Genomic DNA, 13,869 nt, shown 5'->3' on the forward strand with positions numbered 1-13,869 from the left:
CTTGCCTTGTACCTCTTAGGATCCTAACCTGTGCCGTATGCTGCTTGTTAACCAGGAATCCCTGAGTGGGTAGTTGGAAGTTGGCTAATATCATTCTCGTAAAGTCCGGCCCACATCCAAATGCTTCCAACACTCTCCACAAGTACCCCCAGTCTAGACTTTCGAAAGCTCTATGCGCATCCAATGCCGCTATGGAGAATTTCTGCCCTGTTCTATTTCCCAGATCTGTTATATCTATTGCCCTCCTTATATTATCCTGCATGTGTCTCCCAATAATGAACCCAGCTTGATCTTTATGAATTATCCCTGGCAGAATTCCTGTCAATCTTCCTGCCAGGACCTTGTTATATATTTTTGCATCACTGTTTAATAAAGAGATGGGGCGATAATTGGAGCAATCTGTTGGGTCTTTCTCTGGCTTGAGAATTAATACTATGGTGGATTTCCCCATATCACCTGCGACTATCCCCTGTTCTCTAATCTTGTTCAAGAGACGTGTTACAGGGTTAAGTAGTTGTGATCTGAAGGTTTTATAATATCCATTCCCCCATCGGGTTCAGGTGCTTTATTGCCTGGCAGGGATGATATTGCGTCACTGAGCTCCTGTGCCGTAATAGGCTTTTCTAGATTTTATTTTCCCTTGTTAGATATCTGCAGGATCTGTAACTCCTTCAAGTAGTTTGCCTGGAGATCTGGGTCCAATCCTTTCCGTTCAAGTAAACCAGTATTGAATGACTCAATGACCCTTACTTTATCTCCTTCTGCCATGTGTAGCATGCCCAGGTCATCCCTAATTTCTGGGTTTTTTGTTTACGTAGCCTGGCTGCCAGTAGGCGGTTGGCCTTGACCCCTTGAGTGTAATATGTTTGCTTGGTGTTTATTAGGGTTTGTGCAGAGCGGTCTGCCATATTCGCTTCTAATTGTGCTCTGATCTTTCTTAATGCTCATAAGGTTATCTGTGATGTCTCTTGAGTTGTGTTTCTGCGATCTTGAGCTCCCCCTCCATTTTCATCCGGAGTGTCTCTCTCTGAAATATGATGCAGTTTGGGAGATGAATTCACTGCGAACCAGCGCCTTCCCTGCACCCCAAACCACTCTCCAGTCCGTTTCCCTGGTATCGTTTTCCCTAAAGTAATTGGAGATTACTTTCTCCATATGGGCCCTAAGGGTGATATCCTGCAGGATCATCTCGTTAGGTCTCCAGAGTCTCTGGGTTTGTGGATGACCCTTGGTTATTTCCATTTGCAATGTTACCGGGGCGTAAAAGACACTACGTTTACGCTACATAAAAATAAATGTATGGTGAGCTGAGGAGGCTATGTGATGACATTGTTTGGTTAATTAATGCAGGTTTCAGTGTCGAGGGGACAGTTACATAAACTGAAATAATGTGACTTTGGATGCCTCATAGCGCTACTAGTGGCACTGGGATGCTGCCTGTTATGCAAATGGAGTTGAGTGAGTAGGAGAGACCTAAATGAGAGTTTCACTCCCTTTGGCGTTGCACACTCTCACTGCAGCCTCACCAGCAGTCAAATTCATTTGGATGAGGGTGTGCCCCAGACCAACGGGTTCCACCCTCAATCTTACCAATCAATGGCTGATCAACACTCACCACCAATAGGACCAGCCTTAGGTAGATTTATTTGTGTCAGTGGCTGTGAGGGGCAGTATTAGGTTTCATTAAGACTTGCTAGATTGTGATGTCCCTGCTGATAATACCACTCCTTAGTGGGGGTACAGTGGAAAGTGCCACCACCTCAATAGCACGTGACTAATCGACTTTGTATCATAAGTGCTCCAGAGAAACGTAGGAATTGACTCATTCCTGCATCCTCTCTCTGCCTGCCCAGGGCAAAAGTTACTAATATCTTATGCAATGAGAGCAATGGGGCCACAGTTCTGATCCCTCATCACCCCCAATTGACATCCCTCGCAGTACCACTTGCGCCAATACATCACCTTCTCCAGAAACCACCTCCACACTTCGTCTTCCTTCCTCCTGCTGGTCTCTTGGCCTGCCACCTCTTCCTCCTCCAACCTCACCAGAACAACCCATATTTTCCCTGTTTCCTGCTGCCAGTTTTATGATCTCCCTACTCCTGCCATAGGATCACCTGCCTTGGTCAATCCTTACCTGTCTTCCCCTCCCAGGAGGAGCTGCAAGTAGCATAAACATTAAAAAGTGGGCTAAGCCCTGCCCACTTCTCCACACGGGCGGGGTTTGAGCTTCATGTTGACTATGCCATAGAGCACCAAGCTTCACCTCAATTATGAGGCCCTACAAGGCCGAAACATGTCTGTGGTTGCTTATGTTTCTGTGCAGAGGGGACGTGCCCTAGCAGTTCAGGCTGGACTGCTTCCATTGATGGTATTACCCATACTGATTTAAGTATGGGTGGTCCCCTTCTACAGTGCCACAGGCAGGGAGAACTAGAGGTTGTGAAAAGTTGAAAGTGGCTAAGATTAATTCATAATCCTTTTCCCATCACGCATTTAGGTTCCAATGAGCAATGCAAAGTCCTATTACAATTACAGCATTTTGGGATTCCCTACAAACTATTCGTCTCAATTAGTGTTACACAAAGTAATTTTATAATCCCAGCGTTCTGCATTTAGGAAGACCCTTATTTTCTGTGTTTTCTTAGTCTGAGGAGAGCGATTGTCCACATAATATTGCTTTTTGCAGTCACATACAAGTCAGTACTGAGGTGAATAAATTAGAAGAGGTGATCATTCCCTGATTACTTGCAAATTATCCATATTCCCACAAGGCTAATCGTCCTCGTCCCAGGCATCACAAGTCACCCTCCGGTAATGTCTCCAACCACTCAGATTATTGCTGCCTGAAGCAAGACGATGAGTGAATCTCAGAGGGTATTGTGGGTTGAGATATGGCTAGGAGTTAACTTTGAAAGGATCTTCAGAGTACCTGTATCCTGAGGGAATGGGGCGACTCACTCACGCAAAGGGGGATTATGCTTTAGATTGACAGGTAGGCGATTATACACCCATTTTGAATATGTAAAGCCGGCACTGAAAGGCATGTTTTTGTGTGTTTTGCCACATGTCTGGAAATGTTCTGGCAAGGGACCATAAAGGAGAGATTTTAAACGAATTGGGATTCATTGCAAGCACAGGGCTCAGCCGTGTACTACTGTGCCAGGTAGATTAAATGGAGAAGTTACAAGACATCCATAATTAATTAACAAAGGCTCGCTGAGAAGAGACGGAAAAGAAACCCACGCAGTCATTTATAAGTGCATTGCACGCTGCTAAAGCCAATGTGCAATTGGTGGCTAATGTGTTCTATTGCTTCACCCCTAGATGGATTCGATTGTGATGGTCTCCCGGCATACAGCATTGCTTCAAACATGAAGGAACAGCAAGAACTGCCACTAAGTCTACGAAAGATATTAAAGAAACCCCCTCAGAGATTTCTTTCCGGTAAGCAGAAGATAATGCCATGGCAGTATAAAAGCGGAGTACCTTATATTGGTAGACGCAGGTGAACAATGTTAACATGCACACAACAGCAACTATGTGTAGTACCCAGAATGGCTGAAATGCACTAACAATTGATAATTTCAGACACATTTTTAATTAGAGCCTGCATTTTAGGAAAGTTGTTATTTGATCATGTTGTTTCATTGATCTTTGAAAATATATACCTGAAAACACCCTAGGTTTTAAAATATATATATATTTTATTTATTTTCTCAAATTCACATGTTGCAAATATATATTACATTTACTCCAATTCTTATTGGGTTCATTTGTTAGATTACAACATTCAACAGTTCTGATGATCTCCTTGTTTCATGTACATGTCCTTTGTGATCTTGAGATTAGTTTGATATAATTCAAATAACATTAACAATAACTACCCCCTCCCTACACCGAACCCCAATGTGGGCTTCATGTACAGTTCTTCCGGGCTTAATTATACCTTCTGTATTTTCAGGGTAGTTTTCATTGTCCATTCACCCATTATATTCATGTCACCTGTATGTTTTTGAGTAAGATCGGCTTAGTAAAGTGGTGTTCTCTATCTGAAATATTATGGTGTTATCTGTCTGGTATTTCCCGGATCTAAGCGCACACACCTTTTCCATTGCAAGCACCCGTCAGATTTTTACCCACCAACAGGCTAAAACTGGTCCTTCTATTGTCTTCCACCCCTGGGCTAAGGTGATTCGGACTGCCATCAACAGATGTGTGATAAGCGTAGTGTTGGCACCACTTGCAGCATAGATTTCCTCCACCTCCGCCCCCAGCAGAATTATAGTTGGCAAATTAGGTAGTTGTGTCCACATGATATCCTTTGTGTGACCAAAGACCTCTTTCCAGAACATTTTAACTTTGGGGCATGCCCACCACATATGGTATAGGTCCCCTACTTCCCTGCATTGCCTCCAGCATAGTGAGGGGTAGGTTGTATTCATCCCGTGTAGGCGCGGCAGGGTTAGGTACCATCTATAACAGATCCTATATGCAGTTTCCTTGATTGCAGTACATTTAGATATTTTATGTGCTCTCCTCCAGATTTCACTCCATTTCTCCTCCGTAATAGGCACGCTGAAATCTCTTTCCCATCTAAACATATAGGGGAGCTTATCCCCTGCTTGTGTCCTGTCAAGTAATCTATATAGTCTTGAGATTCCCTTTGATATCAAGCCCTCTCTGAGGGTGAGTTCACGTCTTATTGGTGCTCTAGTTTCTGCCTCTCTTACAGTACTCTTAGAGATCCAATGTCTAATTTGTATATACATGTACTTTCCCCCTCTCCTACACTAAAACTCCTCAAAGGACAGTGGGTCTCCATTGTGGAAAAATTCTCCCAGTGTCGGGGTTTGGGGGGTCCCCATTATTCCTAGAAAGCTACTTTCTGCCCAGAGGTGAAGTCAGCATTATGGGCCATCGGGGTACGGGGACCTAGTCTCGGGGGGATTTGTTTCCATCTCATTGTTTGATCACAGCCCCTCAGCAATGTTTTAGTAGCCTCCAATAACTGTCCTCCCGCTTCTCTGCATCCTTTTCTCAATGCGTGTAACATTCCCAGTGGGACGATTGTGGCTCACAGTTCAATTTCGCACCAGCCTTTTCGTGTCTTACTCGCTGCCCACTGCAGGATAGGCGCTATTTGCACCACCATTATATATCTCTTCACGTCTGGGACTCCCAATCCTCCTGCCACTGCTTGGGGGAGTAGCAATATTCTATGTATCCTTGATGTTTCCTTATGCCAAATGAAGGAGATCATTTTGGATTGTAAAGTTTTAATCATACGCGCTAGTATCTCTATCCGGAGCAAATTTATCATATACAGTAGATGGTGTAATGTCATCATTTTAACTGCTGCTATTCGCGCGAACCAGGAGAGTTCCTGCTTGTCCCATCTGTGCAGGTCCTCCAGCAAGTTCTTCCACAGGGGGGTTATGTTTGCCCCATAGAGACCCTTATACCCCTTTGTAAGATTTATCCCTAAGTATTCTATACTCTTTTCCTCACAGACCAATGGATATGTCTTAACGAGTTCCCTAATTTCTCCCTGATCTTCGGTTACATTAAACAAATTCTTTAATGTGATGTAGTATGAAAATAAATTGAGACTTTACACATACAGTTTTTTACATATTACAAAATACAAAACATTATACTCAATATAGAATGTACATAAACCTAGAAACAAATAAAATAAAATCATATATGCATATCGACATTAAAAACTATATCTAAAAAGAACCATTACATATACTACGTAGGAAGCTAATTTCCCTCTCCATAGAGGAACTCTGCGTATTTTCATGTGCTCCTCAGTCTTGGGAAGATTCCACCCCACTCTTTAGGCCAAGTTCCACTTGTTGCCAGATGTTATAGAGTGCAATAAATAAGTGCATGTTGCTGGTATTGGTGCAATAAATACTGAAAGACATATCATGTATTGTTGCACAATCATGTACAAAGTTGCCCAGATGGCGAAGAATAATGTCTCTCAGTGTCTGACGTCCCATGAGAAGGTGTCTAGCTGTCTCAAGACAATCAGGGGATTTACAGAGACGGCATATGCGCTTGTCCACAGGGATTTTCTCCCAAGCCCCTCTGCTATACAAAGTAGGTAATTGCTCTAATCTAAACAGGATAATAAAGCGTCTAAGTTTCCTGGAGGGGCAGAGAGATAAGTAAGCTTGAGGCTTCATGAAATTATACAGCCGGTATTTGACAAAATGATATGTCTCAAGATTACTTATGTGTGCGAAATTCTCTAGCCAGTCCCATCTGTCTATTTTATTACCTAATGCATGTATGGTTTCCTTTGTGACCATAGTCCCTCTGTGTATCCAGCCAATGTCAATAAAAAATGTAACCATGTTTTTATTGAAGGGTGAGGTGGAATATTTTTTGGTCACCTCCTGGTGGATCACGGATAGAAGGGGGTTATTAGAGTCACTTATCATCTTAAGGTGGAAACAGGAAACAGGCTCTTTTCCTCAGATCCATAGCCTTAAGGGAGGGAAGGCCCAGCTCTATTCTAATCAGAGCCATCGGTATCCCCGGAGATAGTCCCAAGATTCGTCTCCAGAACTTGCCCTCCAGCACTTGTAACCACCCTAGATCCATAGTATGCAGTGATTCAAGTCCATAAACGATCATGGGTGCAAACACTTGGATGTAAAGGTGACGCGTCACCCATAAGGTAAAGCCACCCTGCTTATTTGTAAAGGAGGAAATGAGTGAGGTGACTTGCATTGCTCTTGTGATTCGCCCCTGTCTACAAAGTGAGTAATCGCGTAGCCCCTGTCTACAAAGTAGCGGTAGGATGGAGCGTAGGGTATTAGGTTACCATGTACCATCAGATTCACGCGAGTTGCTCTTTTCCTCGTGAATCTTAATACTTTTGTCTTATCCAGGTTGATCACTAGGCCATTAATTCTGGCCTAATCCCAGAGAGAAGTAGCAGAGCGCCTTAGGCCACCTATGGTGTTATCAAAGATAACCAAATCGTCCGCATATGCAAGTACTGCGCACAGTACTTCCCCGACTTTAGGTGGACAATTGTCGACCTCAGCCAGGGCTGCCGGGATGTCGTACACATACAGGTTGTAAATAAGGGGTGCAGTAACGCATCCCGGCTTTACCCTACTGTCTTGCGTCACCTTTCGAGTTAAGTTTCCTTCCTGATTTAGTCTAAGGCATGCTGTAGTGTTGTGATGGAGTAATTTTAAGTAATATAACAAGCCTGTCGGGCATCCCAATTTTTCTAGCTTGGCCCATAGTCTCCCTCGGGGGATCGAGTCAAATGCGGCCTTAAAGTCGATGTATAAAGCGTACAGCGGGGGCTGCCCCTTGCTAAGTGCCCGTGTACGCAGTATATCCATAACCAAGAGGTTATGTGCGGTGGAAAAATCCTGCCTAAACCCGCATTGGAATCTGCTGAGTATTTTTGAATTGTCAACCCATTTTTGCAGCTCACTGAATAGCAACGAGGCAAATAACTTACCAGAGATATCTAACATGGATAACAGCCTGTAATTATTAGGATCCAAACGGCTACCTTTTTTGAATACCGGAATAAGAATGGCCGTTTGCCATGATCTGGGGATTGCCCCCTGCTCTAATATTTTATTGAAAAGTAGCGCAAACAAGTCGGCCCAAAATAGAGGATGGCTCTTAATCACTATATTGGCTAGTCCGTTGGGTCCGGAGGATCTAGAGGACTTGAGGGCAACTATTTTGTTCTTTATTGCCTCTACTGAGATGTCAAAGGGCAACGGAGAGGGAGCCTTCACCATAGAGCTGCTCAAGGTTTCTATTCCTCCTGAGTTCCGATCTAGTAGGAACTTTTCCCATGCTTCCTTACTTATTGGGTTAACTAAGGGGCCTTTGACCTTCTCTCTGTTCTCGTTAAGGAGAGACCAAATGCCGCGAGAGTTTCTAGTACAGATAATTTGTACTAGCTTCTGATACCTAATGTTTTTTTCAGAGCTCTTAATATATTTGATGTCTGCTCTGTATCGATTTTTAATTATCTTTAGTTTCTCCCGGTATAAGGCTCCAGGTAGGTTCATCGGTTTCAGACCTCGAATAGCCGCTCTGAGGCCTCTCTTAGTGTCCCTAATTTCCCTGTTAAACGGGGGTATGCACCCCCCTATCTTTAGCATATGACCCTTATTGGCCGTAGCATGCTGGCCTGAGAATTTGGATATCCAATCCTCAATCTCATTAATCGACATATATTCAAACTCAAGGAAATCTGGGGCGACCATAGATTTAAGTGCTTCCGTAGCGAAGCTTATATTTCTCTCGGACCATACAATTCTGGTTCCTGCACAGTTGGTTTGGATACTGCCTATATTAGGAGGTACAGATATGGGAATAGGGATGCATAGGTGCACTGTAGCGATGCGTGGTCGCTCCATTCATTGTGCTTCACGGCCATGTCAGTTACTCTTGTCTGTAGCTCGGGGCACATGAATATATAGTCTAACGTGCTGAAAGAGGCACCGTTAGACCAAGTGTGTTTCCCCGGTCGATCTCCCCTGGTACGGCCATTAATCATGGCCATGTCCCAAGCTCCAAACAATTGCAGCCAGCCTAGCCCTTCAGCTTCTCTCTTTCCATGGGTCATTTCACACCTAGTGTTAAGGTCAGGATTAGAGGTTATGAATGTTTCATCAGTCATATGGCAGTTAAAATCGCCCATGACCATCACAGCCACATTTCCATCTCTCAGCCACCAGGAAGACAACAGGTCCTGAATCGCCTCCTGTAATGAATCACGCATCAGTTCTCCTGGGGGGTTGAAAAAGATGGATAACTAAATATCTTCCCAGGCCTCTTTCGTAGTGTAATTCAACTTCTACTGCCAGGAGTTGCTCCTCGGCTTTACACTGTATCTTACGAGATGTAATCGAATTCATTACCCCAGTTAGAAGCCCCCCATAGGGACGACCCATACTGCCACGTTTAGCCTCCGCTTGGTGTATAACAAAGCCATCAAGTAAAAGTGGGTCGAGAGACCATGTCTCTTGGAGACAGATACAGCTATGTTGTGACAGTAGGTCTGCCGAGCCCTCAGATCTCAGAAGATGAGAAAAGCCTCTGCAGTTCCAAGAAAGTAATGATAAACATCAATGGTTCTTTAGCATTTGCGGGATAGATTCTAGCAATGATTTCAAGGCTTGCTGTATTTCAGCCAGTGCAAGGTTGTCCCCCTCCCCCGTTTTAGGTACAGTGTCAGCCGGCACTGAGGGTGTAATGTCTTCTGGTTTTGACAAGAGGCCCTTCTCCTAGGATCCACATCAATCTCAATGTCCACAGCCATCATGTCCTTTTTGTGATTCCTGATTAACTGCGCCGTAGTCGGGAAGGTACAATGTATGGCCGAGATATTGGGATTAGGACAGCCAAGTGGTTCAATGAAAAGAAAGTCCTCAGATTTTAAAACACGCAGTTGGGGTATGTGGTATAATCTAGCGAGCAACTCAGAGCGTGCTAACCAAGGGTTTTTGCCGCTGGGGTATAAGTTCTTGATGAAGCAGATGCGATTAGTAGTTGTATCGTTCACTGCTCTCTTCAGATCCAGTGATGGTGACTCCCCGGGTTCCCCTGACGCCTGTGTCTCGGGCACATATCCGGCTGTGTATATATGCTGGTTTCCTGATCAGGCTCTTCGCATAGCACAGATGCATCATTATCGTCCACTTCAGTTGCCTTCTCTTCAGGTATCAGCCAATCTGACAGTGGGCCCTTAGCCCTAGCCGCCCGTTGGGCTGCTCTCACCATTCTTTTCCTGGCCTTTTTAGACCGTGTCTCCGGTGCTGATTTAGGACCCAATGTAGGAGATTGGGCACCTGTAGCCACTGGCTTATTCTTCAGTGCCTTTTTTGCCAGTCTGCGCTGTTTGCGTGTGAGGGGGGGCTGGGGACTATGTTCCTGCTCCCGTTCATCCCCTTCTTCTAGAGGTACCTCAATTATGCTGTTACTATTGGATACAAATGGCCCCTCGTTTTCTTCCATCTCCACTTCATGCTCATTGATCGCGTCTGCTGTGAATAGCGCAGCTGATAGATTCATTTCAGCCTCTTCCCGAGAACTTTGGAGCCTAAGGCCATAGTGATAGAGTTGGTATTGGCCAGGATACGTCCCGACATCTGTAAAAGTATCTTGAGGGCAAATTGCAGGGCCGCCACCGATGATTGAAGCTCAATTATCTTTGATGGGCTAGGGTGTAGGTCGATGTTATCTACCGTTAAGTTATCTGGATCGTCCTCCATCGACGTCATTACTGAGTTGGGGGATGCAGATAATCGACTGCTCCTTTCCGGCGCGTGGTGTTCCCCTGTGGAATTATTCATGCTACTATCTTTAGTAGGCATTATGCCACTGTTTGGCTTCATCGGAGTTTGAGTCTGCATCCCTTTCTGTATGGTCAGGCATAGATCAAGAAGGGAATTGTTATCTATGTCATCAAAATTAGAGGTGTTTAAGGAGATGCCATCGTTGTGTGTCGGTGCTGTCATATCCTCGTTTACTGTAGAGTTGATGGCAGGGGGAGGATTCACCGGAAAAAAACTCGGTTATAGCCCCTTGCATCACTGGTAGGGCATTTTTAGTGTTCTTTTTGGATTTTCCCCCTTTCTTTGGGCACTCTTTGGATTCCTTAATGGATGGGCACTTATTTTTGCGTAGATTGTATATCGAGTGGGGGGCTCTTCTGCCCCACTGCATGTCTATGTTGTAGCCCTCTTCGCTTTCCAGAGTAAAGGTAGAGAGGTCCGATATTTGCGTGGTGAGGTGATTCCCCTCGTTCCACACGGGGAGCAAAGTTGATTTTCCGCCTTTTCCTGTGGGCCCCCCTTGTCAATCAACCAGGGGGCTATAGGGCCCGTCTCTTGGGCGGGGGCCCTCAGTCACTAGGTAATGATGGCAGGTTCCCCTTCTTCCCCGGTACAACTCAGGGTAGGGTATGTTAGTACTTGATACCTCTGCACCACTTATAGGTGCCTCACTATCTCCTCTGACTCCAGCCCCTCCTCCTATCGAGGGGAGAGGTCAGTCAGGGTAAAGGAACTGCCGTCTGCCCCCCTCAAGCTCTGGGGGGGTGCTGGAGGTACCGCCCCACCTCTTTCAAGAAGACTCCCTATAGGCTCCTTTTAATAAAGGGGGCCAATAGCCCAGGGCCACCCCTGGCTTAGTGTCAATGCCCGTGGGGCCGTGAGAATCAGACACCACTGGGAGCTTCGCGAGCCGCCGTGCCGTGGTGTGCGGTATTTGGCCCAATTCCAGAGCAGACCAGGGACACGGCGCGGCGCAACGCGGTTAGGCTCTCACCTGATTCCTTGCAATCGGGGCCTCTCCTTCTTCCTGTCCTTCTCCCACACTTTCTCCCAGCGTTGTTCTCCGCACTGCCTTGCCCGCGCACTCGAGCGAGACGGGACGGGATGCTGGATGCCGGATTCGAGGGTTCGAGGAAAGGACCCACTAACGCATCCTACGCACCTCCGCGTCGGACCGTGTCAAGCCGCACCTCCGACACACGTACTTCCTCAGAGGCCGCCTCCGACACTGTCATCACTTACATTAAGGCCCTTAGACTTAATATAGTTTATGCTGAAGCCTGAGACTGCCGCAAATTCCTGCAGTTTCTCCATCACTCTCGGCAATGAGAATTTTGTGTCCTTCTGCGATAGCAGTATGTCTTTTCCGTATAACGCTATTTTGTGTGTCCCTTTTTCACTTACTATGCCCTGGATTCCCTGATCCTATCTGATTACAGCTGCCAGTGGTTCAATAGCCATGGCAAAAATTAGGGGGGACAGCGGACATCCTTGCCTTGTACCTCTTAGGATCCTAACCTGTGCCGTATGCTGCTTGTTAACCAGGAATCCCTGTGTGGGTAGTTGGAAGTTGGCTAATATCATTCTCGTAAAGTCCGGTCCAAATCCAAATGCTTCCAACACTCTCCACAAGTACCCCCAGTCTAGACTTTCGAAAGCTCTATGCGCATCCAATGCCGCTATGGAGAATTTTAGCCCTGTTCTATTTCCCAGATTTGTTATATCTATTGCCCTCCTTATATTATCCTGCATGTGTCTCCCAATAATGAACCCAGCTTGATCTTTATGAATTATCCCTGGCAGAATTCCTGTCAATCTTCCTGCCAGGACCTTGTTATATATTTTTGCATCACTGTTTAATAAAGAGATGGGGCGATAATTGGAGCAATCTGTTGGGTCTTTCTCTGGCTTGAGAATTAATACTATGGTGGATTTCCCCATATCACCTGCAACTATCCCCTGTACTCTAATCTTGTTCAAGAGACGTGTTACAGGGTTAAGTAGTTGTGATCTGAAGGTTTTATAATATCCGTTCCCCCATCGGGTTCAGGCGCTTTATTGCCTGGCAGGGATGATATTGTGTCACTGAGCTCCTGTGCCGTAATAGGCTTTTCTAGATTTTATTTTCCCTTGTTAGATATCTGCGGGATCTGTAACTCCTTCACGTAGTTTGCTTGGAGATCTGGGTCCAATCCTTTCCGTTTAAGTAAACCTGTATTGAAGGACTCAATGGCACTTACTTTATCTCCTTCTGCCATGTGTAGCATGCCCAGGTCATCCCTAATTTCTGGGTTTTTTGTTTACGTAGCCTGGCTGCCAGTAGGCGGTTGGCCTTGACCCCTTGAGTGTAATATGTTTGCTTGGTGTTTAATAGGGTTTGTGCAGAGCGGTCTGCCATATTCGCTTCTAATTGTGCTCTGATCTTTCTTAATGCTCATAAGGTTATCTGTGATGTCTCTTGTGTTCTGTTTCTGCGATCTTGAGCTCCCCCTCCATTTTCATCCGGAGTGTCTCTCTCTCTCTCTCTCTATGAAATATGATGCAGTTTGGGAGATGAATTCACTGTGAACCAGCACCTTCCCTGCACCCCAAACCACTCTCCAGTCCGTTTCCCTGGTATCGTTTTCCCTAAAGTAATTGGAGATTACTTTCTCCATATGGGCCCTAAGGGTGATATCCCGCAGGATCATCTCGTTAGGTCTCCAGAGTCTCTGGGTTTGTGGATGACCCTTGGTTATTTCCATTTGCAATGTTACCGGGGCGTAAAAGACACTACGTTTACGCTACATAAAAATAAATGTATGGTGAGCTGAGGAGGCTATGTGATGACATTGTTTGGTTAATTAATGCAGGTTTCAGTGTCGAGGGGACAGTTACATAAACTGAAATAATGTGACTTTGGATGCCTCATAGCGCTACTAGTGGCACTGGGATGCTGCCTGTTATGCAAATGGAGTTGAGTGAGTAGGAGAGACCTAAATGAGAGTTTCACTCCCTTTGGCGTTGCACACTCTCACTGCAGCCTCACCAGCAGTCAAATTCATTTGGATGAGGGTGTGCCCCAGACCAACGGGTTCCACCCTCAATCTTACCAATCAATGGCTGATCAACACTCACCACCAATAGGACCAGCCTTAGGTAGATTTATTTGTGTCAGTGGCTGTGAGGGGCAGTATTAGGTTTCATTAAGACTTGCTAGATTGTGATGTCCCTGCTGATAATACCACTCCTTGGTGGGGGTACAGTGGAAAGTGCCACCACCTCATTAGCACGTGACTAATCGACTTTGTATCATAAGTGCTCCAGAGAAACGTAGGAATTGACTCATTCCTGCATCCTCTCTCTGCCTGCCCAGGGCAAAGGTTACAAATATTTTATGCAATGAGAGCAATGGGGCCACAGTTCTGATCCCTCATCACCCCCAATTGACATCCCTTGCAGTACCACTTGCACCAATACATCACCTTCTCCAGAAACCACCTCCAAACTTCGTCTTCCTTCCTCCTGCTGGTCTCTTGGCCTGCCACCT

General features: G+C 45.5%; 1 protein-coding gene across 9 annotated transcripts in view; it reads left to right on the plus strand.

Annotated features, from left to right (window-relative positions):
- Nucleotides 1–13,869, plus strand: part of LOC138510403 (uncharacterized) — a 1,044,636-nt gene that overhangs the window by 534,740 nt on the left and 496,027 nt on the right. For all 9 annotated transcript variants that reach the window (XM_069626035.1, XM_069626036.1, XM_069626029.1 and 6 more), the window contains one exon: nucleotides 3,328–3,447. In XM_069626035.1, the coding sequence (XP_069482136.1) occupies nucleotides 3,328–3,447 (120 nt within the window). The remainder of the gene's footprint in view (nucleotides 1–3,327; nucleotides 3,448–13,869) is intronic.

Source organism: Ambystoma mexicanum, chromosome 6p (assembly GCF_040938575.1).
Source record: "Ambystoma mexicanum isolate Mex_15411 chromosome 6p, UKY_AmexF1_1, whole genome shotgun sequence".
Lineage (NCBI taxonomy): Eukaryota > Metazoa > Chordata > Amphibia > Caudata > Ambystomatidae > Ambystoma > Ambystoma mexicanum.